The sequence below is a fragment of the Theropithecus gelada genome, chromosome 8 (genome assembly GCF_003255815.1).
Source record: "Theropithecus gelada isolate Dixy chromosome 8, Tgel_1.0, whole genome shotgun sequence".
NCBI classification, from domain to species: domain Eukaryota; kingdom Metazoa; phylum Chordata; class Mammalia; order Primates; family Cercopithecidae; genus Theropithecus; species Theropithecus gelada.
In genome coordinates, this window is record NC_037676.1 from 53,949,526 (window position 1) to 53,975,563 (window position 26,038).

Below are 26,038 nucleotides of genomic sequence, written 5' to 3' on the forward strand. Positions count from 1 at the left end.
GGCATTACATAATGGTAGAGGGATCAATTCAACAAGAAGAGTTAACTATCCCAAATGTATATGCACAAAATACAGGACCACCCTGATTCATAAAACAAACCCTTAGACACCTACAAAGGGGCTTAGACTCCCACAAAATAATAGGGGGAGACTTTAACAACACACTGTCAATATTAGACAGATCATCAAGACAGAAAATTAACCAGGATATTCAGGACTTGAACTCAGCTCTGGATCAAGCGGACATGATAGATATCTATAGAACTCTCCATCCAGAAAACAACAGAATATACATTCTTCTTGGTGCCACATGGCACTTACTCTAAAATCAATTACATAATTGGAAGTAAAACGCTCCACGGCAAACGCAAAATAACTGAAATCATAACAAACAGTATCTCACAATACAGTACAATCAAATTAGAACTCAAGATAAAGAAACTCACTCAAAACCACACAACTACATGGAAATTGAACAACCTGCTCCTCAATGACTCCTGAATAAATAATGAAATTAAGGAAGAAATCAAGAAGTTCTTTGAAGCCAATGGGAACACAGAGACAATGCACCACAATCTCTGGGACACAGCTAAAGCAGTGTTAAAAGGCAAATTTATAGCACTAAATGCCCAAAAAGCTAGATGCAAGGGTCTGTCCCACAGACCATGACCCAGCGATGGATGAATAAAGTACACTGACACACAGATATTCTGCTTTGTCAGTTCAGCTGAGTGTCTGGGCCACTATTTGCAACCATGGCCTCGACTTGCCAGCGAGACTCACATTTATTCAGTAAAGATTAATTGACGAAGGTCATGAGTAAACACACCTGTGGGTAATTAACCTGGTCACCCCCGACCCCAGAGAGAGACATCATGCACCCGCAAATGATCAAAGGTTGTTCTTAAGACCACATGAGTAAATAAGTTTATTAGGTAAACTCCCCACATCCTTTTGTACTCACTTTAAGCTTTTTACTTAAGGTGAGGATCAGGTTGCCTTCAGCTATAATCCATACTAAAGCTATGCAAACCTCTCAGCCTTCCAAGAAGGTTTGTGGCTATTACTATAACTATCTTTAATATTTTTCCTACCAGCCTGAATGAACCCCCACAGCTAGAAAGATCTCAAATTGACACCTTAACATCACAATTAAAAGAACCAGAGAACTAAGAGAAAACAAAATCCAAAGCTAACAGAAAACAAAAAATTACCAAGATCATAGAGTGGAATTGAAGGAGATAGAGACCACACACACAACAACAACAACAACAAAACCTTCAAAAAATCAATGCATATATGAGCTGGTTTTTTGAAAAAAATTAATAAAATAGACCACTAGCTAGACTAATAAAGAAGAAAAGAGAAAAATCAAATAGACACAATAAAAAATGATAAAGGGGATATCACCACTGACCCCACAGAAATACAAACAACCGTCAGAGAATACTATAAACACCTGTATGCAAATAAACTAGAAAATCTAGAAAAAAATGGTTAAATTCCTGGACACATACACCCTCTCAAGTCTAAACCAGGAAGAAGTCGAATCCCTGAATAGACCAATAATAAGTTCTGAAATTGAGGCAGAAATACTTAGCTTACCAATCAGTAAAAGCCCAGGACCAGACGAATTTACAGCTGAATTCTACCAGAGGTACAAAGAGGAGCTGGTACCATTTCTTCTGAAACTATTCCAAACAATTGAAAAGGAGAGACTTCTACCTAACTCATTTTATGAAGCCAGAATCATCCTGATACCAAAACCTGGCACAGATACAAAAAAAAGAGAAAACCTCAGGCCAATGTCCTTGATGAATATCAATGCAAAAATCCTCAATAAAATACTGGCAAACCAAATCCAGCAGCACATTAAAAAGCTTATCCACCGTGATCAAGTTGGTGTCATCCCCAGGATGCAAGGCTAGTCAACATATGCAAATTAGTAAATGTAATTCATCACATAAGCAGAACTAAAGATAAAAACCACATGATTATCTCAATAGACACAGAAAAGGCCTTCAATAAAATTTAATGCTGATTCATGTTAAAAACTCTCAATAAACTTGGTATTGATAGAATATACCTCAAAATAAAAAGATCCATTTATAACAAACCCACTGCCAATATCATACTTAATGGGCAAAAGCTGGAAGCATTCCCCTTGAAAACTGGCACAAGACAAGGATGTCCTCTCTCACCACTCCTATTCACCATGGTATTGGATGTTCTGGCCAGGGAAATCAGTCAAGAAAAAGAAATAAAGGGTATTCAAATTGGAAAAGAGGAAGTCAAAATGTCTCTGTTTGCAGATGACATGATCCTATATCTAGAAAACCCCATCATTTAAGCCTGAAAGCTTATTAAGCTGATAAGCCACTTTAACAAAATCTCAGGATACAAAGTCAATGTGCAAAAATCAAAAGCATTCCTATAAACCAACAACAGACAAGGAGAGAGTCAAATCATGAATGAACTCCCATTCACAATTGCTACAAAGAGAATAAAATACCTAGCAATACAACTTAGAAGGGATGTGAAGAACCTCTTCAAAAAGAACTATAAGCCACTGCTCTAGGAAATAAGAGAGGACACAAACAAATGGAAAAACATTCCATGCTCATGGATAGGAAGAATTAATATCATGAAAATGGCTGTACTGCCCAAAGTAATTTGTAGATTCAATGCTATTCCCATTAAACTACCACTGACATTCTTCACAGAGTTAGAAAAAAAACTACTTTAAAATTCATGTGGAACCAAAAAAGCGCCTGTATAACCAAGACAATCCTAAGCAAAATGAACAAACCTGGAGGCATCATGCTACCTGACGTCAAACAATACAACAAGGCTACAGTAACCAAAACAGCATAATACTGATACAAAAACAGACACATAGACCAATGGAATAGAATAGAGATCTCAGAAATAAGACCCACACCTATAATCAGCTGATCTTCAACAAACCTGACAAAAACAAGCAATGGGGCAAGGATTCTCTATTTAATAAAAGGTGCTGGGTAAACCGGCTAGCCATATGCAGAAAATTGAAACTGGACTCATTATACAAAAGTTATACCTTATGCAAAAATTAACTCAAGATGGATTAAAGACTTAAATGTAAAACCCAGAACCATAAAAACCCTAGAAGGAAACCTACGCAGTACCATTCAGGACATAGGCACAGGCAAAGATTTCATGATTAAAACATCAAAAGCAATTGCAACTAAAGCAAGAATTGACTAATGGAATCTAATTAAACTATAGAGCTTTTGCAAAGCAAGAGAAACTATCATCAGAGTGAACAGACAACATACAGAATGGGAAAAAATTTTTGCAATCTATTCATCTGACAAGGCCTAACACCCAAAATCTGCAAGGAACTTAAACAAATTTACAAGGAAAAACAAAACAAAACAACCCCATTAAAACGTGGGCAAAGGACATGAACAAACACTTCTCAAAAGAAGACATTTATGCAGCCAACAAACATATGAAAAAAGATACAACATCACTGATCATTAGAGAAATGCAAATGAAAACCACAATAAGATATCATCTGATGCAAGTCAGAGTGGTAGGGTTTTAAGAAGCCAAGAAACAACAGACGCTGGCAAGGCTGTGGACAGGAACCTTTTTACACTGTTGGTGGGAATGTAAATTAGTTCAACCATTGTGGAAGACAGTGTGGCAATTCCTCAAAGACCTAGAACCAGAAATACCATTTGACCCAGCAATCCCATTACTGGGTATATACCCAAAGGAATATAAATCACCTAGAATCAGAAATACCATTTGACCCAGCAATCCCATTACTGGGCATATGCCCAAAAGAAAATAAATCGTTCTATTATAAAGATACATGCACATATATCTTCACAATAGCTAAGACATGGAATCAACCCAAATCCCCATCAATGATAGACTGGATAAAGAAAATGTGGTACACATACACCATGGAATACTATGCAGCCATAAAAAGGAACAAGACAATTTCCTTTGCAGGGACATGGATGGAGCTGAAAGTCATTATCCTTAGCAAACTAATACAGGAACACAAAACCATACACCACTTGTTCTCACTTATAAGTGGGAGCTGAACAATGAGAACACATGGACACAAGGAGGAGAACAACATACACTGGACCCTGTGAGGGCAGGGCAGAGAGGGAGAGCATCAGGATAAACAGCTAATGTATGTGGAATGTAATACCTAGGTGATGGGTTGATAGGTGCAGCAAATCACCATAGCATACGTTTACTTATGTAACAAACCTGCAAGTCCTGCACATGTATCCTGGAACTTAAAATTAAATTAAATCTTAAAAAAAAGATATTATTCCTGAGAAAATGTGAGACATAAGTAAATAAAATAATTATTACTATAACCAACATTGGGAAGTTTAAAAATATAATAATTGATTGTTGTCTTGGGCTGGTGCCATGAGAGCTGTCTAGGATTCCCATGCAAACAGAGTTATAGTCCCTACTTGGTGGCTGCTTTTAGCTGACTTGGAACATTTTAAAAATAAGTTCTAAACACTGCAACAGCTTTTCAACTATACTTGTTTTTAGAGTTGGCGAAAACATAGACCATGGCAAAATCAGCCTCTCTCTAACTGGGCAAGGTGAGCCAGGAAGGGAACGGCTCCAGGTAGGGAGGCATTCTGATCTAGGTATGAAGAACAAACCGTTTTACTGTGCCCCTACATCTGATTTAAAACAAGGGTGCCAACTAGAGAGATGGAGATCTTTGTACGTTTCTCCCTACCCACGCCCACCCCTCACAGCATTACAGGATTAACCATCACATCAGCACTCAAATATTTCTCATATCTGCTTGTCAGAATATTTAGCCTCTAATTCTCTTTTCTCCCTTACCTCATTTTCCCTAGAAACTTTTGCCTTTGGAATCTATTTTCCTCTTTGAACAGGCACATGCCACAAGCCTTTTCTGTAAGAGTAGTCAACACAGGTGAGATAGTAGGTGAGGCTTACAACTAAAATCGTTTCAGTCCAGGCAACTCCCTGTTAAACACTGAGTGGTCCACAGCACTCTTAGAATGGAGGGCCTGCCCCATGTCAAACTTTCAAATGGGCAATATTTTCAGCACCCCTCAAGTTTCACTGGGCCAATTGGCTCATTCCTGCATGCAACATATGTTATGTTAATATCCCAACATAAAATATGTTGGTATGTAAAATATTTTATGTTAATATATTTTATATTGTCTATCTTCTCTGTTCTCTGCCCTGAAGGAACTCAGTCTCTCAGAAACACAAGTTAATAATGCTAATTCCACATGGTATGTTCCCTGATTCAGATAAGACAGGAAAAGTGTTTCATGCAGCCTGGGAGTAACAGGGAAAAGGAAGGCTTCCCTGAGGCGAGCTCTGAGCTGCTTCTGCAGAACAAGCAGGAGTAGACTCAATGTGGGGAAAATGGCCATGGATGCATTCCTGGCAGGAAAAACTGCTGTGGGAAGTCAGGGACCCTGAACAGAGGGACCAGCTGGAGCTGTGGCAGAGGAACATAAATTGTGAAGATGTCATTTTAATATGGACACATATCAGTTCCCAAAATTAATACTTTTATAATTTCTTATGCCTGTCTTTACTGCAATCTCTGAACATAAATTGTGAAGATTTCATGGACATTTATCAGTTCCCAAAAATAATACTCTTATAATTTCTTACGCCTGTCTTACTTTAATCTCTTAATCCTGTTATCTTCATAAGCTGAGGATGTTCGTCACCTCAGGACCACTATTGTACAAATTGATTGTAGAACATGTGTGTTTGAACAATATGAAATCTGATTGTAAAACATCGGTGTTTGAACAATATGAAATCAGTGCATCTTGGAAACAAACAGAACAACAGTGATTTTAGGGAACAAGGGAAGACAACCAACTGTCTGACTGCCTGCGGGGTCGGGCAGAATAGAGCCATATTTTTCTGTTTCCAGAGAGCCCATAAACGGACGTGCAAGTAGGAAAGATATCATTAAATTCTTCTCCAAGCAAGGAATATTAAATGTTAAGACCCTAGGAAAAGAATTGCATTCCTGGAGGGAGGTCCATAAACAGCTGCTCTGGGAGTCTGTCTTACGCAGTAGAGATAAGGACTCAAGACTGCATGTCTTGCCTCCGTTTCCCTCCTGAGTTTATATATTTCTGAGCCCCTACCCTTTCTACCAGAATGCCCAGGTAAAACACAACAAAATTTAACAATGTATGAACCCCAAATATCCAAGACAGGTCTCAGTTAATTTAGAAAGTTTATTTTGCCAAGGTTGAGGACACACTCCCATGGCACAGCCTCAGGAGGTCCTGATGACATGATAGAGCACAGTTCGGTTTTATACATTTTAGGGAGACACGAGACATCAATCAGTTTATGTAAGATGAATATTGATTTGGTCTGGAAAGGTGGGACAACTTGAAGCAAAGGAGAACAACTTGAAGTGGGGAGGTGGCTTCCAGGTCATAGGTAGATAAGAAACAAATGATTGCATTCTTTTGAATTTCTGATTAGCCTCTCCAAAGGAGGCAATCGGAGACAGATTTATCTCAGTGAGAAGAGGGGTGACTTTGAGTAGAATGGGAGGCAGGTTGGTCCTAAGCAGTTCTCAGCTTGACTTTTCCCTTTAGCTTAGTGATTTTGGGGGCCCCAGGATTTATTTTGGTTTCACACTCTCAATGATTCAATTTTTTTCTCCTCTTTTTCACTCATTTCTCTGTCTTTTTTGCCCATCTAGTTGACAAACGAGGACATTCACCAACCCTTTTCACTCCATGAATACAGAAGCAGAATTGGTCCTTCTAACACCAGACTTGTACTGTCATTCAACTTTTCCCATGTGTAGTAGCTCTCCAACTAGCACAGGGACCACAGCTTTGCTGCCTCAGGTTGTGGCTACTCCCCACAAAGCTATTATTCCATAACACATCTCTTCACTTCATTTATAGAATCTACAGTAGGGTTGAAAGGCAGTGCTTAGTGTAGGGAACACTGTTCTAATAATTTAATCAGCATATGCCATCTAAGTACAGGCTGTTGTAGGATATCCTGGCTCCATTGACCTTCTAAAGCAATTTGTCTGTCCATTTGTTTTTCTTTTCTTTTCTTTTTTTTTTTTTTAATACTTTAAGTTCTAGGGTACCTATGCACAACATGCAGATTTCTTGAAGGATGACTCCCAAGTCTCTAGGGTACATTACACCTCAGCCAGTGGTGCTGGCCTTTACTCCTCTACCTCCTCAAGCTGTCCCCTCCACATTGTCCCTGCATCCATTCTCCTGCTTGGGCCCCATCCACACTCACCTGCCCTTCCTTCCAGAACAGCCTCTTCCAGCCCCTCTCCACAGGATCACACTGGCCTGAGTCAGGAGGTCAGTGACAGCCACTTTCAGTTTCATTTCTCTCCCCAACAAGTCAACCACTGGGGGAAGTTTGAATGTTGACACAGTTCATCTGGGTCCCATTGTGCTTCCCCTCAACAATGCCAGGTGGGTGAAGGTCCAAGGAGTTCAGGCCTGTTCATTACTGCCAAGTGATCATTCAAAGCCAGCAAGTTATGTCAGTTACAAACGAGCTACAAAAAATTTTGTAACAAAGGTAAAAGTAACTCCTATTAAGTTGTATTTTATATATATATAATTTAAATTATAAAATTTTATATATAACTTATAAAACTTTATATATAATTTAAATTATAAAATTATATATATATGTGTTTGCTGCCTCAGATTGCGGCTGCTCCCTATTATTCCATAACACATCATTTTTCATTTATATATATTAAAGTATATATATATAATGAATGGAAATTGGAAAGAGCTGAAGGAATTCTATTTTCTTCTTGAACAAGGTGAAATTTTTATCAGCTGGACACACTTTTTCATGACTGAGCTTAAGACATTTTCCAATTCCCCACCGCCATCTTATTCCTCGAGTTTTGTATTATTTGGACAGCAAAGAAAGCTTTCCACATAAATAAAATGCCTTTAAATTAAATGCTTAGAATTTCACATTGTAAATACTTTTGTATTTATGACTTTGAGGAAAATCCTCAATCATTAAAACAGCCCTAAGCTTAAAACGTATTCTAATATAATCAAGGTGGTTTTTAGAGCATGTTCAATTTGCAGTTACTGAGTCCATTTCTTAACCAGTAACTAAGCAAATTAGGAAAGTGCAACCTAATGATCCTGGCATAGGATAGAGTCAAATCACACTCACCATACACTGCTTCTGATTACTGAACAGGCTCCCTAAAGATGCTGTGTTCGTTACTGGATATTTTTTTGTTTGCAAATTCTAATTCTGAAAGATTTGTTTTACTAAAATCCACAGCATGAAGAGTGAAATTTTCTCAATGGCAACAGGGTTTTTGGTAAATGCTATTAGTTTAGAAACACAATGATATCTTTATAGTAGGAATGAAATTAAAATTTGGAGGGACACTTTTGCATTTTTCTAAACTTAAAACCCCCATCAACTGTAACCAGTCTATAAAATAATACAGTTTTCTTATCTCTGATTTAGGAAAATATTTTCTGCATTCAGGTTAAAATTTTGAAACATGTAAAAATGGAAAAAATCCATTTTAACAATACTACTAATTTTAACAATACTACTAATTAGCATTTACTAAGCATGTTGGCCATTTGCAGAGCTAAATATATTATTTACATCATTTCCATGTTACAGTGACAATAAACATACATAAGGGTGGTTTAACAAAAACTAATGGTTCTACTGCTAGTAAGAAATTCACCCAGCTTCCATTTGCCTTAGTTTTCAAAACTTAATTGGTTTTTTCTTTATCATAATTGTTATTGTCACCTTTCATGACATTGCTGACATAAAATGCAACCCTACATCAAGGATTTTTAGCCCCAGAGGAGTAGAGGACCAATTTTTACAGGTTTTACATATACTTCTCAGCTTTTATACCATTTCTCTAGTAGAAGTCACACACTGAAGGTCCTGGGCAAAAAGCAACCTACAAATACGCATGGTTGGGCTTGTGTATTTTTGCCTTTCCATTTCTAAAAATGTAATTAGCTGCTAATATTGAAAAGCTAGGGAATGTCACTTTTGGCTTCTATATTTTCTTGAAACTATGGCCCAAATCCCCAAAGGCCATCAATTAGCTAAGTAACTGGTTGCCCCATTAGCAAGAGCTGCCTCTGCCTTCATTACCATCCCCAGATACTCCAAGCTTCAGGCTAGTTGCTATTCATCACACAGTAGTCTGTCTTTCATCTACCCCACTTCCCTCAAATTATTTACTGGCAGGTTCCCAGAGATATTTAAGTTAGTAATTCCTGTCCTGAATTGCAAACATGATACTAATAGCGAAAAATTCCATAGTGTTTACTAGAGCTAGACAATTTCCTAGGTACTTAAAATGCATCAATTCATTAAATCTTCAAAATAACCAACAAGGTGAACACTGCATTAGTCTGTTCTCACACCCTGTGATAAAGAAATACCTGAAACTGGGTAATTTATGAAGAAAAGAGGTTTAATTGGCTCATGGTTCGAAAAGCTGTACAGGAAGTATAGCAACTTTTGCTGGGCTTCTGGGGAGGCCTCAGGAAACTTACAATCATGGCAGACGGCAAAGGGGGAGCAAGAACTTCACATGGCCGGAGCAAGAGGAAGACAGAGGCAAGAAGAGTTACATACTTTTAAGCAACCAGATCTTGTGATTACTTCACTCTCACCACGACAACACCAAGGGAGGTGGTGTTAAACCATGAGAATCCGCCCCCATGACCCAATCGCCTCCCACCAGGCCCCACCTCCAACATTGGGAGTTACAATTCAACATGAGATTTGGGTGGGGACACAGATCCAAACCATATCAAACACTATTAGCATCTCCATTTAAGATTAGGAAACTGAGACACCAAGAAGTTGAGAATTTGTCCAAGGCAACACATTTTGTAAGTGGTGGCACGAAACTCCCAGACAGGGATCTGGCCAAGGGCCTGAGAATCCACCATTAAGCTTTATTTATAAACACAGTGGAAGACTCTGCATGACAATACTGACAACATCATTTCAATTCTGCTCATTACATTTAGAAGTGTGTGTCTAATGGGTGCTAATCTCTTCTTTGAAACACTTAGGAAACAAAATTTAGGTCGAGTTGTACCTCAGGTAGCTCCAAGACACTTGATTAGACAAGCAGCCCCTTCTCTAAGGCTTTGCTGCTATCTACCAAAAAACTGTCATTACAAAAGGACAAATGGCTGGTTCTCAGTCTGAAGGCACCTGCAGAACTGTGTTGTCCACATAGCAATAAGCAGTGCTCCCAAGTTCAAGAATCTTTTTAGTTATTACAGTAAGACTTATTTTGATATGTACATGCATATAAAATTAATGAAATGCTTTAAAGAAATGAAAATCTATGGATAATGTCATTTTCTATGTAAATACCATCAAATTGGACTTTTTATTACCAAGTCCTCATTTTGTGATTATGACTGACAAATGTGTGGCAATGATCCTCTTAAACATTTATATCTCAGAATTCCAGAAATTTTAAGCTATTTCCCTCTGCCCAAGAATGGACTTGAAATACCACAAGCAGTTTTGTCTTCCATGAACATGAGACAACCCACAAAACATTTATTATAAGCAGGAAACCTCTTTAGGCTGCATCTTTCAGCATTTTTCCTTTTCTTCTGTTTTTTTTTTTTCTTAAATTTTTGAATTTGTTGTCTTTTTTTTTTTTTTTTAAATAAACCCTAGAAACAGATCCTTTTCTTCTTTTGTGGTGATTTACCCTTCTAATTATCTAATTATGACTTAATTTAATCTAAATAAATTAAAATGTTTGAGTTTATTACCTTAATATTAAAGAAGAGAAGACAGGATTTGAACTCAGACCTGTTTGACTCCCAAATTCTGGTTTGCCCTGCTATCCTGTAATGCCTCCTAGATGCCGATTAGTCTAAGCGGTTGCTCCACAAGGCTTTTAAGCATTCAAGAACTCAACTGGACCATTTGAGGGTCTGTTCTGGGGACAGACAGTGCTTCAAGTGCTGAGGGCTCAGGACTTCACCCTCCCAGGAGGTACACACAGTACAAAGCCTAACAATTTGTCAGCATATAATCAATTGAAACCACACTCTAAAGTTAAATTAGTTCCTTCCAAATGGGACTGACATGTACTGACCAATTAAGAGGCCCAAAGATTTGGGAGCAGAGGATGAAAAGAAACAAATTGAGAACGTATGCAGGAAAATTACTGAAGGAAGATTGAAGATGAAAATTCTCAATGGTAAGTTCTGGAAGATGCTGGAAGAGAACTGAATCCGAAACAAATATATTTATGTCAACTCAGCATTGCTCACATTTTTCTAGTCTAACAGAGCAGAACCATGAAACTGTTTGAAAAGTGAGAAGCCTCTTCTAAGTATATAAGCAGGGAGAGCATTAGGAATCGTAAATTAAAAGGACACAGGTCCTAGCAGAGAAGCAATGAAGCATTGCGGAGGGTTTCCGGGGAATTTGTGTGAACTTACAGAACTGTGGTCTGCTGTGGTATCTGAGGAATGTGGTCCAGCATCAAATGCATGCAGCGGACGGTGCTCTTAAAGCAAAGGCACCGGCTGGGGCAAGGCAACCCTGGCAGGCACCATCCGGCCAGGAGAAAGAGAGCGGTCCAGCACAACAGTCTGGGCTCCATCGCTCCATTCACTGCTGGCCACGCGAAGCAGCAGCCGGAGGGACAGCACCAGCTGCAGCTGCAGCAGCAACCGCTGTGGTGGTGATGGTGGCTGTTGGGCTGAGCCAAGTTTGGGAGCAGTGGTGGAAAGCGGCTCCCAGGGAAAGGACACCCCTCTGACCAATCCAGGAGGAGGGATATCACATTACAGGGCTGAGGGCACAAGGGGCTCTAGGAGGCACTAGACTCCCAGAGGCGAGGACTGAGAAGCTTGTCAATGCAAAAGCCTCTTTCTAAAACACCATGTGTTTTAGGCAGCATAATGAAAACAAACTTTCCCAAAGTTGCTTCCACTGCACATTTGATGAAAACCCCAGTCTCTTGGCCCCTAGCTGTCCTTTTGAAGCCCCAAGTTGATTAATAATGTATTCAAACAATGCAGAACAGCTTTTCTTCTTTTTTATCTGGTAACATTACCAAACCCTAAAGGGCAGGCAGAGTTCTAATCCGTTCATCTAAGTGCACATATTCTTTCCTTATTCCAAACTATGCTCTTTTTTTAAAAAAAAAAAAAAGGTTTCATTTCCTTCAATATATTCTGCTTCTGAAACTCAACACATTTCACTCATGTAAGACTCAAACGGGCTACTTCTGATTTCTTCTTTTAATATTTAACATTTAAATTTATATGCTTAAAACCACGAACTCACATACCTCCTTGAAGAGGAGACAACTGATGGACAAACCTAAGTATGTATATGTAAAGTCAAACAGGTGTGAGCTCCCTCAGGACACGCTGGCAGCAGTGGCCCTGCTGGCTGCAGACTTTTCATCAGCAGTTTGAACTGGTCATGTTTCCCTGAAGTGAGCAGCCCCTCGTTGCGGATGTGTGTGAAAACTTAATAAATATGGAAACATCTACTTTTTGGTCATTCTGTAAGAAGGTATTTCAAAACAGATTTTTGGCTTTATCTTTAAAGACTAACATTTTCAAACAAAAATGTTTTAAATACATAAAAATAATAGAAAACAAATTAAAACTTGCATGGTCAATCCCAGATGATCAGACTAGTAGACCAATGTCAGGAGGAAAATAAGTTCATCCTTCTCTCTGAAGAAATTTTTCAGTCCCTTTACATTCTACTGTAGGCGAATACTGCCCTCTTTTGGCAAAATGTTCACATCTAAATATGTGATTCTGGGGAGATTAAGATGTAAAAAGAGCTAAAAAAACTAATCTCCATGAACAAAAATGATTTAAACTTTACGTTTGACATTGTTCACATGACTTTTATTGTCCAAGCATACCAATAAAGCCAATAAAGGAAATTTATTCCTTTAAATCCCCCCCAACAATCACTATGTTCTTGGCAGTGCCTGTGATTTGGAGGACATAGACAAGACCTGCAGGTTTGTGCCTTGTTTGCAATTCAAAATATAAAAAACAAACAAAAAAAATAAACAATATAAAATATAAAAATATCTTGCATTCATAAAGCAGACATAAAAAGGGTAGGGGCTCAGAAATATGTAAGTTCGGGAGGGAAATAAAGGCAAGACATGCAGTTCTAAAAGTCATTGAGCTAAGGGTGTATACGAATTAGGTCGAAAAAAGAAATCCTGCAAGTTTTTGTGCTTTGTTGTCAGTTCAAATTATTTTTAAAAAATCTTGCATTCTGGCCGGGCGCGGTGGCTCAAGCCTGTAATCCTAGCACTTTGGGAGGCCGAGACGGGCGGATCACGAGGTCAGGAGATCGAGACCATCCTGGCTAACACGGTGAAACCCCGTCTCTACTAAAAAATACAAAAAACTAGCCGGGCAAGGTGGCTGGCGCCTGTAGTCCCAGCTACTGGGGAGGCTGAGGCAGGAGAATAGCGTAAACCCGGGAGGTGGAGCTTGCAGTGAGCTGACATCCGGCCACTGCACTCCAGTCTGGGCGACAGAGCGAGACTCCGTCTCAAAAAAAAAAAAAAAAAAAAATCTTGCATTCATAAAGTTTTCTTGTTTTTTGAGATGGAGTCTCACTCTGTTGCCAGGCTAGAGTGCAATGGCACGATCTCAGCTCACCGCAACCTCTGCCTCCCAGGTTCAAGTAATTCTCCTGCCTCAGTCTCCTGAGTAGCTGGGATTACAGGCGCCCGCCACCACACCTGGTTAATTTTTTGTATTTTAGTAGAGACGGTGTTTCACCATGTTGACCAGGATGGTCTCAATCTCCTGACCTTGTGATCTGCCCGCCTTGGCCTCCCAAAGTGCTGAGATTACAAGCGTGAGCCACCGAACCCAGCCCATAATGCATTTTTTTTTTACTGGAAAAAAAAAATACAAAAAAACTTTCCACTTTAGAAATCTAAACTTATGTTGAATGAAAAAAAAAAAAAAATCTACTGATTACCAACTGTCAGTACAGGACTAAGAACTGCAAGGCATGACCCTGCTCATGATCGCAAGTCCTTCTGGACAGTGACTTAGGACAACTTTCCAGCTGAAAACGACTAAATGTGCTAGATTTATTAAAATACTTTTAAAATTGTATAAATGCATCAAGGTGCTATTACTGAGGAAATCAGTAAGATGTATACAAGAATCCAAAAAATGAAGTGGACATGAGTAGCCAGTAAAGTGGGTAAACAATGAAGGTCGGTGCAGCTTGAGACTGTCTGCCCAACCATGTGAAAAGGAACTGCAGGAACTGGAGTAGCAGGAATACAGGAAAAAGAAAAGTCCTTTCTTAGAAGAGAGTCTTATTTCAAAAATCTCCTGCATAAAGCCACAGCCACATCTTAAGGATGAACTAGAAATAATTCTGCCCCCTGCCTCCACTTCCACCCACTCACTACACAAACCAGAAGACACAAGGAAAATGACCTATTTCAAAGCTTACTATGGGGAGGCAGCAAACAAATCTTCCTGGAGGCGTGGTACCTCCAAGGTAGCCTTTACATGGATTTTCGGGCAACTCTACTTGAATGGTACAAAAAACTTTAAGTGGAGCATTTATAAAGGTCATAAGTTGGCAGTGCTCCTGGCAAAAACAACCTGGGGCCTATAATAATTCCCACAGTTTACAATACAAGCTCAGTCAAAACCCACAAAATACAAAAGAAACAAACAGTGTTATGAAAGCTAGCCATCAAACCTTATGAGCATGAGCCCACTTCAAGCGTTCAGATACTGGAATCCAACATAGAATAGAATTAGGCAGTATGTTTACAGAATTGAACATAATAAAGAGTAGAAGACTATAAAACAACTAGGCAGACTTGAAAATACAGAACTACAAATTTAAATATAACAAATATTAGAACTCAATGTAAGGGTTTAACAGCAGATTTAAAGCACTTAAAGAGAAGATTCGTGATAGGAAGATACTATCTAAGGAAATCAATGCTGAGAAATATAAAGTTGAGATGATATTTGTAAGAAAAAACATGGCCAAGAATTTCTAGAACTGATGAAAGAGACGAACCCACACAGCTACAAGAATAGGCAGAATAAATGAAAAGATATTCATACCCAGGCACATTATATCAAACTACAGAAAATTAACTGTGCCAAGACAAGAATATTAACAATGTCAAGTAAAATTTTTAAAGCAGACAGAAATAAACACACCAAGCTATTTACTTAAAAATAAAGATACAAAGGCAGTAAAATAAGAAATAAGGCTCCACCATCATTCTTCACAGTATTAGAAAAAACAATTCTAAAATCCATATGGAACCAAAAAAGAGTCCACATAGCCAAAGCAAGACTAAGCAAAAAAAACAAATCTGGAGGCGTCACACTACTTGATTTCAAACTATACTATAAGGCTGCAGTCACCAAAACAGCATGGTACTGGCATAAAAACAGGCACATAAACCAATGGAATGGAATAGAGAACCCAGAAAAATAAACCAAAATACTTACAGACAACTGATCTTTGACAAAGCAAACAAAAACAAAGTGGGGAAAGGACACCCTTTTCAGCAAATAGTGCTGGGATAATCAGCTAGCCACACGTAGGAGAATGAAACTGGGTCCTCTTTTCTCATCTTATACAAAATCAACTCAAGATGGATTAAGGACTTAAATCTAAGACCTGAAACTATAAAAATTCTAGAAGATAACACTGGAAAAACCCTTCTAGACATTGGCATAGGCAAGGATTTCATGACTAAGAACCCAAAGCAAATGCAATAAAAACAAAGATAAATAGCTGGGACTTAAAGAGCTTTTGCACGGCAAAAGGAACAGTCAGCAGAGTAAATAGACAACCCACAGAGTGGGAGAAAATCTTCACAATCTGTGTGTCTAACAAATGACTAATATCCAGAATCTCCAATGAACTCAAACAAATCAGTAAGGAAAAAAAAATCCCATCAAAAAGTAGGCTAAGGATATGAATAGATAATTCTCAAAAGAAGATGCACAAATGGCCAACAAACATGAAAACGTGAAAAAAAAAGCTCAACATCACTAATGATTAGGGAAATGCAAATCATAACCACAATGCGATACCACCTTACTCCTGCAAGAATGGCCATAATAAAGAAACAGTAGATACTGCTGTGGATGCGGTTATCAGGGAACATTTCTACACTGCTGGTGGGAATGTAAACTAGTACAGCCACTATGGAAAAGAGTGTGGAGATTCCTTAAAGAACTAAAAGTAGAACTACCATTTGATCCAGCAATCCCACTACTGGGTATTACCAGAGGAAAAGAAGTCGTTATACAAAAAAGATACTTGCACACGCATGTTTATAGCAGCACAATTCACAATTGCAAAATCATGGACCAACCTAAATGCCCATCAATCAATGGGTGGATAAACTGTGGTGTATATATATATGATGGAATACTACTGAGCTACAAAAAGGAATTTTAATGGCATTTGCAGCAACCTGGATGAGACTGGAGATTATTATTCTAAGGGAACTCAGAAATGGAAAATCAAATACCACGAGAACATCTATGTTCTCACTGATATGTGAGAACTAAGCTATGAGGATGCAAAGGCATAAGAATGATAAAATGGACTTTGGGGACATGGAGGTCAGGACAGGAGGGAGGGTGAGGAATAAAAGACTACAAATAGGGTGCAGTGTATACTGCTCTGGTGATGGGTGCACCAAAATCTCACAAAGCACCACTAAAGAACTCACTCATGTAACCAACTACTACCTTTACCCCAATAACCTATGGAAAAATAAAAAAATTAAAATTAAATAAACAAATAAGGCTGCTCTTGCTCATCACTATTCAGTTATACTGGAGGCCACAACTGGCAAATCTGGCAAAATAAAAAACCAGGAGGGAAAAAAATAAAACTGTATAAAATTTATTCAAATATATGATTTCCTATAAGAAAACTAAAATAATCAAAAGAGATAGTATTGGATTTAATGTATAAAAAACAATTAAAGGAATAACATACAATTTTAATAAACTACATCACTGAAAAATATAAAATATCTGCAACCAAATGTGACAAAAGATATTAGACCTTAGAGCCAAACCATACTTAATAAGGTCTAAGAAAAAAGAAGTGCCGTATTCATGGACTGGGGGACTCCATATCATAAACATGTTGATTCTTGCATAAACTGATCTATAAATTCAAAGTGATTCCCAAGGAACTCCCAAAGAGGAGTGTGTGTGCGTGTATGTAATCTGAGAAGCCAATTGTGAAATTTAAAGTCTACAGTCTACAAGTTCAAGAAACTCCTAGCATATAAAGTGAAGGGATTTATCGTACTAGATCAAGAATTATTGTAAACCTCCAGTAAATAAAATTGTGTAGTGTTGGCACTGGGTTATATGATCTGACTAATAAAACAGAAAAGAAAGCCTAGACACACATCAAAAATACATGAAAACTTACGACAAAGTTAACACTGCACATCAGAGAAGAAAAAAAAAAAATTTTCAAAAGATGGTTCTCAAACAGTTGATCAATAAAGTAAAAAAAGAAACTGGACTATTATTTCTCACCATACACAAAGATCAATTCTAGCTATTGTGCAGATTTAAATGTGAAATGCAAAATCACAGACCTTCTGTAAGAAAATATAGGTTAATATTTCCATGACCTTGAGACTGAGGGTGAAGGAAGATGAATCTGGCAATTAAAATTGAAAATGTCAATTCATCAAAAAACATCATAAACAGAGTAAGAAACCATAAACTGAGAAAAGATACTTGCAACACATATAATTGACAGTGGAATAATATCTAGACTGCAAAAGGAAATCCCACAAAACAATTTTTTAAAAGAAATTACTCAATAAAAAATTTTACAAAAGACTTGAACAGCACTTTGCAGAAAACCAACAAACACTTGAAGATAAAACCCCCTTAATAAATAACCTTCATGAGTTACAAAGTTCCCTAAGAAGATATTTCACACTGCCAAACAGGCAAAAGTCTGTCATGTGTAGGTGAAGATGTGGAATAACTGGGATATTTAAACATTGCTAGAAGAAACATACTGTTAAACTATTTTGGGAAACAAATTTGCACCACCTAGGTAAAAGTGAATGGAAATGATTTCCTACGACCCAGTAATTCTACTCCTAGATGTGCACTCTAAGCAGACTCACACATGTACAGGCACAAGACATAAAAGAATGTTCACAACTGAACTATTTGAGGGGACAAAAAATGTCCAACAGTAGAATAAACTGTGAAGTGTGAATGTAACAGAACAACATACGACATGGGGCAATCGCAGAAAGGTAATGTGAAAAAGAGAGCTGCCGAATGCATACAGTAGGATCCTAGCATGTATGAAGCCAAATACATTGTTTAGAGATGCAGGCATGTGATAAATTGAGAACAAAAGGCAGATTATGATAAACACAAAATCCCGCCTCCTGAGCAGGGAGGGATTAAGATGTGGTTGGGAAGGGGCACACAAGAGACTGTAAAGCTATCAGTTGAACCTAATGGGTACACACATATGTACCTACATGTACACTAAATTCTTATACTTCATATTTTATTAATTTCCCTATCTACTGAATATTTCATAAAAATAAATTTTAAAAAACTTCCATACTCTTCAGAGATGGCAATAGTCAAAAGACAGTGAGATGTCCAAATAAAGACAACTGTATGCCATAATTGAGCATATCCATAGGTATACTGAGATTGCCTATACTTAAAAAGAAGACGAACATAAAAGTCAGGCCATGGGAGAACAATGCTTAATTATACGTAATTGTTTATTTAAAATAATTTTCCAAGTCTTCCAATGATTTAACAGGCTTTGCTTCACTTTTATCATCTCAAACAGCTAGAAATCAACACACACTTTTTGTATTGTATTTTACCACTATGTATGCTATTTTAACATTTTTCTTTATTAAGAACCAAATATATTGACCAATAAGCAGTATATATTTAAATTATCTTCTTGGGTAGCTCTGAGGTTGCTGATGGCTTCTTGGGATTAATCTGATGCTGGAAGCTATCTTAGGCCCTGTCTCTAACTCACTATGTTTCAGGCAAAACATGCCACAGTTCTAGGTCTGTTTTCTCATCTGCAAAATAAACACCCAAATTAGATGATACTTGTTGTTTTATCTGGCTATAAAATTCCATCACTGTATTCCCCATCATTTTCACTTACTTTTACTTAATCTTTATTTACTAATTTTCCACCTATAAAGCATAATTTTCCATACTCAAGTAAACATAAATTCATTTAAAAAAAACACAAACCCAAAATATTCTTATTCTATCTGCATTAATAGATAAAAAGGCTTTAGCTCTAATTTTCATTTTTTATTTCTACCTCTTAAAGTCAATGATAAAGTCACAAGTGTAAAATGAATGCATTTAAAAACATAAAAGATACACTTCAATGACAAGAAATATGCAACGATCATGAAAATCTACTGTACACTTTGCCAAGGTCAAAGAATGAAAGACAATATGGAAAAGTCAATCTTCAAATATATCCTTAACAAAAACTCTCTCCTACATAGTAAAAGCATCATCTAAACAGCAGCTCCAACCAAAAAAAATTTTTAAAAAAAGCAGGGGAGATGGGACAGATAACTTTCTCCAAGTTTTCCAGATAAAAACATGTGGTCACCAGGAATTCAAGGTAACTTCAAAAGCCGCATTTAATTCAAAATAAAATGAACATTTCTGACAGATGAAAACAGTATGAAACTGATTTTTTTTCTTTCCTAGATACAAATGATATGGGGCATTTCTTAACAGTTTAGTAATCATCTAAGAATAACTGTAGAAATAACCCCAATTCTACCATCCCAGCCACTGGTATAAAACAAACACCTTCCATGAAACTGTCTTTCACGTAACTAAAATATCCTCACTTACTTGGAACAATTTCGTGCTTACATGATCACAAACACTTGTTTTTAGATGCTGTGGGATTATTGGAGCTGAGATTTTTGAAACAATATCTGAATCTTAGCAGAAAGGTAATAATCCTTTCACTATACATTGATTGGGCTTCCTTAACCAAATCTGAGCAACTACTATAATAATAATGCTGGTGGTAGTCCATGATACTCTCAAATTTTTCCCTTTAAGAAATATATAAGCCATGTAACTCTAGCAAATATGTTACATTGTACACTTTCTTAACCCGGAATGGCTGTTTTCAGGCCTTATTAGGAAAACAAACAAACAATGGTAGTTACTACCTGTGTTTTATCATTCATAAGCTACAATAAAGTTCAAATATGGACAGTTTAATTGTGTGACATTAAATAAAAAATGAAAACCATTATAGTTTTACCAAAAGAAACACAAAAAATATGGGAAGAAGTGAAATGAACAGGGCATAGGTCCCAAAGATTACATTATGATTCTCAACAGGATTTTCAAAACAAAGGGTATCTACATACAATTTCTGTGAATATTTCTTATACTAGAAAGATCCAAAGCAAATGTAGGCTCAGCCCTACCTTGTCAAAGATAAATATTCAGATAAACTAGAAGTTCCATCTGCTAAAGTGCATCCGCTGACCAGGTCCACCCTGGCCCTGCTACTTACAGCCATCCAAGAAAGTGGCCTCACTCATGCTCATTCACTCATTCTGTGTCCTATCAAGAGTCACACAAAACAATGGTTTTGCTTTTTTGAAAAAACCAAATACTTTATATGGTGAACTACAGAAAAAACAATTCTAAATATACTTTTAAAATTCTAGAGAGTTGAGATAACCTCATTTCTTTAAATACTGAAAATGTAAAGGGTCCATATAAAGAGTTGTATTAAGTATATACTTTCTATTTTAATAATTCACTTGCTGTGCTCTTAAAATCTCTATGAGAGAAGCAGATATTTTACCCATGTCTTTTGGTAAGAGATTCAAAAGCAGAAGTAGCAGGGCTGTAAAATTTCATAAAATTTGTGGGATTTTTTTTAAAGCTAAATTATTCAATATCTTGTATTGTTATTGCACTCATGTATTGCCCGGAATATATATACAGCAACCCAGCAACAGTGATTGCAACACAAATAAGGTAAATAGGTCTACAAAGCATTTGATTTCCTTATTAGATAAATGAAGTTTTCATAGAGGAAATGCAAACAACTGCAATTCAGATCAGGTTATATAAGCTTAACAATTATTTAAACCTTATATAAAATTAAATCTAACCCTCACCACTACAAATCTGTAAGGAATCAGAAAAGGATTTATAGTACACAAGTCTTGACTACTGTTGCATTCCACTTTGAAACCACTCTAAGCTAAAACAATATTTTACCAAGATTTAAAGAAAAATAGATTTTATAAAAGGGATTCTTTTATTCACTGAATACATCATTTGTGTTACTGACAGAAACAAGTGATAATTTTTTTCCACTATAATTTGCTCTGATGAAAGAAGTAATTCTTTTAACTCCTAACAAATGCTACATTTTCAAGACTAAAGGAATTATCAGTAGGCATTCTTTCTTCTTGATCTAAGTTATTTGTCTCTAAAATATGTCAAGTAAGCTTTTAAAGATTCAGGGAGGGGCAGCTTCATGATTTTTTCTCTCAGTAAATTTTGAGGTGGCTCCTCTGGCTTCATCGCTTCACTGTGATCTTTTTCTTCCTCTTCTTTGTTATCTTCTTCCATTTTTTCATCCTCCTCACTGTCTAGAGGCTGAGGAATAAGCTGATTACCCACAAATACGTAAGTGTTAATTCTCTGTTTAACTCTCTTTCTTTTCCTTTTGGGTGGAGCCCTTTGAGGAATCCCCTTGGCCTGCATCTCATCATTTATGAAATTTCTAAGTGTGCGTCGAATGTAAATACGAGCCAAGTCCTGTAGATTCCTGACAGCACAGGGAGCTAAAAACAAACACAAAACACAAGAAAGAAAACATTAATCTATTGTTCACTTTTTTTCATAAAACAAAATGTGTTTCTTAGCACATTTTAGAAAATACACAAAATATAAATCTACCTTTCATCTAACAAAGGTTTCGGAGTAGTCATCATATGCCAAGGACCAATGGATAACACAGAAGTTAAAATGTACAAGGGCGTGTGTGTGTTTGTGTGTTGGCATTTATATGCATAAAAGTTCTCTGGAAGCGTAAGAATTTAGAAACAGGGTACATGACCATGAAATAATTAGGAGACAAGAGCAGGAGAGAGACTATCCTGCATATCTTTTATACTTTTTGATGTATAAATCATACGAAAAGTACTACCTATTCATAACAACAGAAGTGAGATCCCATCCCCTATATAGTTTTTGTTTCTTTGTTTTGAAACAAGGTCTCACTGTAGCCCAGGCTGATTGTGTAGTGGCACAATCATGGCTTACTGGAGCCTCAACCACCCAGGCTCAGGTGATCCTCCTGCCTCAGCCTCCCAAGTAGCTGGGACAGAAGTGCACGCCAGCACACCTGGATAATTTTTTAATTATTTGTAGAGAGGGAATCTTACTATGTTGCCTAGGCAGGTCTCTTTAACTCCTGAGCTCATGTGAGCCTCTCATCTCAGCCTCCCCGAATATTGAGGTTACAGGTGTAAGCCATCATGCCCGGCCCTCTATATGTAAACATGAACAAAAACCATCTGCTCTGCCCATTTTCCAAAATTGTTCACTAAGTTGTTTAACATTCATCAATAAGTAAGTATTAACCTATATCTGCCAGGCACTGTTAAAGAACCCATGTAGACACACTGGATGATTTAGATCACCAAGTCTGCACTCCCTGCACTTATGCAACTTACATAATCAGGGAGGAGTTGGTAAACAAAAATCAATTATAAAGAAGAAAAATAAGGAATACTAGAAAAAAAACAAAACATCAATGATATGACAGAAAAAGTGGGGTTCTGGTTTCTTTCTTTTTTGTTTTGAGACAAGAGCTTTGCTCTGTCACCAGGCTGTAGTGCAGTGGCGTGATCTCAGCTACTGTAATCTCCGCCTCCCGGGTCCAAGTGATTCTCCTGCCTCAGCCTCCTGAGTAGCTGGGGCTACAGGCGTGTGCCACCACGCCTGGCTAATTTTTTGTATTTTTAGTAGTGATGGGGTTTCACTGTGTTAGTCAGGATGGTCTCAATCTCCTGACCTTGTGATCCACCCGCCTTGGCCTCCCAAAGTGCCGGGATTACAGGCACGAGCCACCACACCTAGCCCTGGTTGCTTTCTATTGGGTGGTCATAAAGGTCTCCCTGAGAAGATCATGTCCTAGCTAAGATCTAGATGATGTAACAGCCATGTAAACATCTTGGAGGCAGAGGGAACAACAGAGCCCTAAAAGGTAAACGAGCTTAGCATGTTAAAGGAGCTGAAGGAAGGCTAGTGCAGATGAAGTTCGGAGCATGAGAATAGCCGGAATACTTTGGTAATCCACTTGAAATATGAACACACTCTAATGGAGAGTGGCAGTATAGATGGGAGAGATGGACAAATTCCAGGTATAATACATTCTGAAGATAGGATGGAAACGGATTGGCTGTAGGGGATGAGGGAGGGAAAAAAATAATCAAGGAAAACATCTAAGGTTTTGGCCTGAGCAACTGGGCAGATGCTGGTATCAGTTACTGACATGACAAAGACAGAGGAGAGAACAGGTTGAGAAGAAAATTTTAAAATGTACTTAGTTTGTGTTAGATGTGAATTGTCTATCATTTATCAAAAGTGGAGATTTCAGAGATAATTAACAACTACAATGTCATACTCGTCACCATTTTCAATGTTTTACAAGTAATAACTCAATGTTAGGAGATTACGTACTGAATGCAGGTTTTGACTGCAGAGGGTATGCTGCCTTTCCCACCATAAGCCACCATAAGATCACGACTCTGGAGCTCAGGGGCAAGGTCGGGGCTGGAGATGCTAATCCCATGTCAGCAGCCCATCGTGACATGCAAAGACCAAGAGTAGAGGAAAGCACCCAGAACTAAGCCTGAGAGAGCTCTGTGAAGGAACAGAGTGAAGAATAAATCTACCCTAAAGTTTTAGAAATTATAAAGGAGCTAGGAAATAGAAACTGTATCAGTCTTTTCAGCTGATCTTGGCTCTCGAATTTTTCTGTTACTGGTATTCTCTGTCAACACTGTAATTATGTTCTTCCTTTGCCAATACTGCATGCTATTCCAGCGATGTATCTTTCAATCCTAAATCATCAGAGGAATACCTGAAATTTATCAAGACCAACTGGACCCAGCATGGAAAAAGATTCAGACTTGACTTTAGTAGCTGCTAACACTCAGAACTCCTAAAGTAGCAGTCATGTGAGCTTCATTTAAAAGTTCTTTTGGGCCAGGCACAATGGCTCAAGCCTGTAATCCCAGCACTTTGAGAGGCTGAGGCAGACGGATCACTCGAGCCCATCATCTTGAGACCAGTCTAGACAACATGGTGAAATCCTGTCTCTACAAAAAAAAAAGAAAAATTAGCCGGGCATGGTGGTACATGCCTGTAGTCCCAGCTACTCAGCAGGTTGAGATGGGAGGATCATCTGAGCCTGGGTAGGTCAAGGCTGCAGTGAGCCATGGTCATGCCACTGCACTACAGCCTGGGTAACAGAGTGAGATCCTGTCTCAAAAAATTTAAAAAATAAAATAAAAAAGTTCTTTTGACTGACACAAAACCTTTTAGATAAGTCTCAGTCCTAATTATTCAAACATCCTCCATATTGTCTATTCCTTAAGAGTACCTTGTTTCCAATGCCTCCAGTTATGAGATTAGGATTTAACAGATGAGATAATACTAATCCTGACTGCTAGGAAAACTTATTTTAAATTTAAATAGAAAAAGAAGGAATCCTCCCTAACTCATTTTACGAGGCCAGCATCATCCTGATACCAAAACCTGGTAGAGACACAACAAAAAAAGAAAATTTCAGGTCAATATCCCTGATGAACATCGATGGGAAAATTCTCAATAAAATACTGGCAAACTGAATCCAGCAGCACATTAAAAAGCTTATCCACCATGATCAAGTCTGCTTTATCCCTGGGATGCAAAGATGGTTTAACATATGCAAATCAATAAACGTAATCCATCACATAAACAGAACCAACAACAAAAACCGTATGACTATCTCAATAGATGCAGAAAAGGCCTTTGACAAAATTCCACACTCCTTCATGCTAAAAAAACTCAATAAATTTGACATTGATGGAACATATCTCAAAATAATAAGAGATATTTATGACAAACCCACAGCCAATATCATACTGAATAGGCAAAAACTGGAAGCATTCTCTTTGAAAACCAGCACAAGACAACGATGTCCTCTCTCACCACTCCTATTCAACATAATATTGGAAGTTCTGGCCAGAGCAATCAGATAAGAGAAAGAAATAAAGGGTACTCAAATAGGAAGAAAGTAAGTCAAATTGTCTCTGTTTGCAGATGACATGATTGTATACTTAGAAAATCCCATCATCTCAGCCCAAAATCTCCTGAAGCTGATAAGCAACTTTAGCAAAGTCCCAGGATACAATTCAATGTGCAAAAATCACAAGCATTCCTATACACCAAGAACTCCTAAAGTAACAGACAAACAGAGAGCCAAATCATGAGTGAACTCCCATTCACAACAGCTACTAAGAGAATGAAATATCTAGGAATCCAACTTACAAGGGATGTGAGGGACCTCTTCAAGAAGAACTACAAACCACTGCTCAAGGAAATAACAGAGGACACAAACAAATGGAAAAACATTCCATGCTCATGGATAGGAGAATCAATATCATGAAAATGGCCATACTGTCCAAAATAATTTATAGATTCAATGCTATCCCCATCAGGCTACCATTGACTTTCTTCACAGAATTGGAAAAAACTACTTTAAACTTCATATAGAACCCAAAAAGAGCCTGCATAGCCAAAACAATCTTAAACAAAAAGAACAAAGCTGG

General features: G+C 37.7%; 2 protein-coding genes across 6 annotated transcripts in view; both read right to left on the reverse strand.

Annotated features, from left to right (window-relative positions):
- PXDNL (peroxidasin like) overlaps nt 1-11,710 on the reverse strand; it is a 496,832-nt gene extending 485,122 nt beyond the window's left edge. Inside the window, exon 1 of the mRNA XM_025394327.1 lies at nt 11,547-11,710. Within this exon, the coding sequence (XP_025250112.1) occupies nt 11,547-11,710 (164 nt within the window). The remainder of the gene's footprint in view (nt 1-11,546) is intronic.
- Nucleotides 11,711-18,880: 7,170 nt separating this feature from the next.
- PCMTD1 (protein-L-isoaspartate (D-aspartate) O-methyltransferase domain containing 1) overlaps nt 18,881-26,038 on the reverse strand; it is an 81,483-nt gene continuing 74,325 nt past the window's right edge. For 4 of the 5 annotated variants that reach the window (XM_025394478.1, XM_025394474.1, XM_025394477.1 and 1 more), the window contains one exon: nt 18,881-22,000. In XM_025394478.1, coding sequence (XP_025250263.1) covers nt 21,633-22,000 — 368 coding nt within the window. In that variant the 3' untranslated portion in view covers nt 18,881-21,632. The remainder of the gene's footprint in view (nt 22,001-26,038) is intronic. The other variant, XM_025394475.1, reaches the window with a different exon arrangement.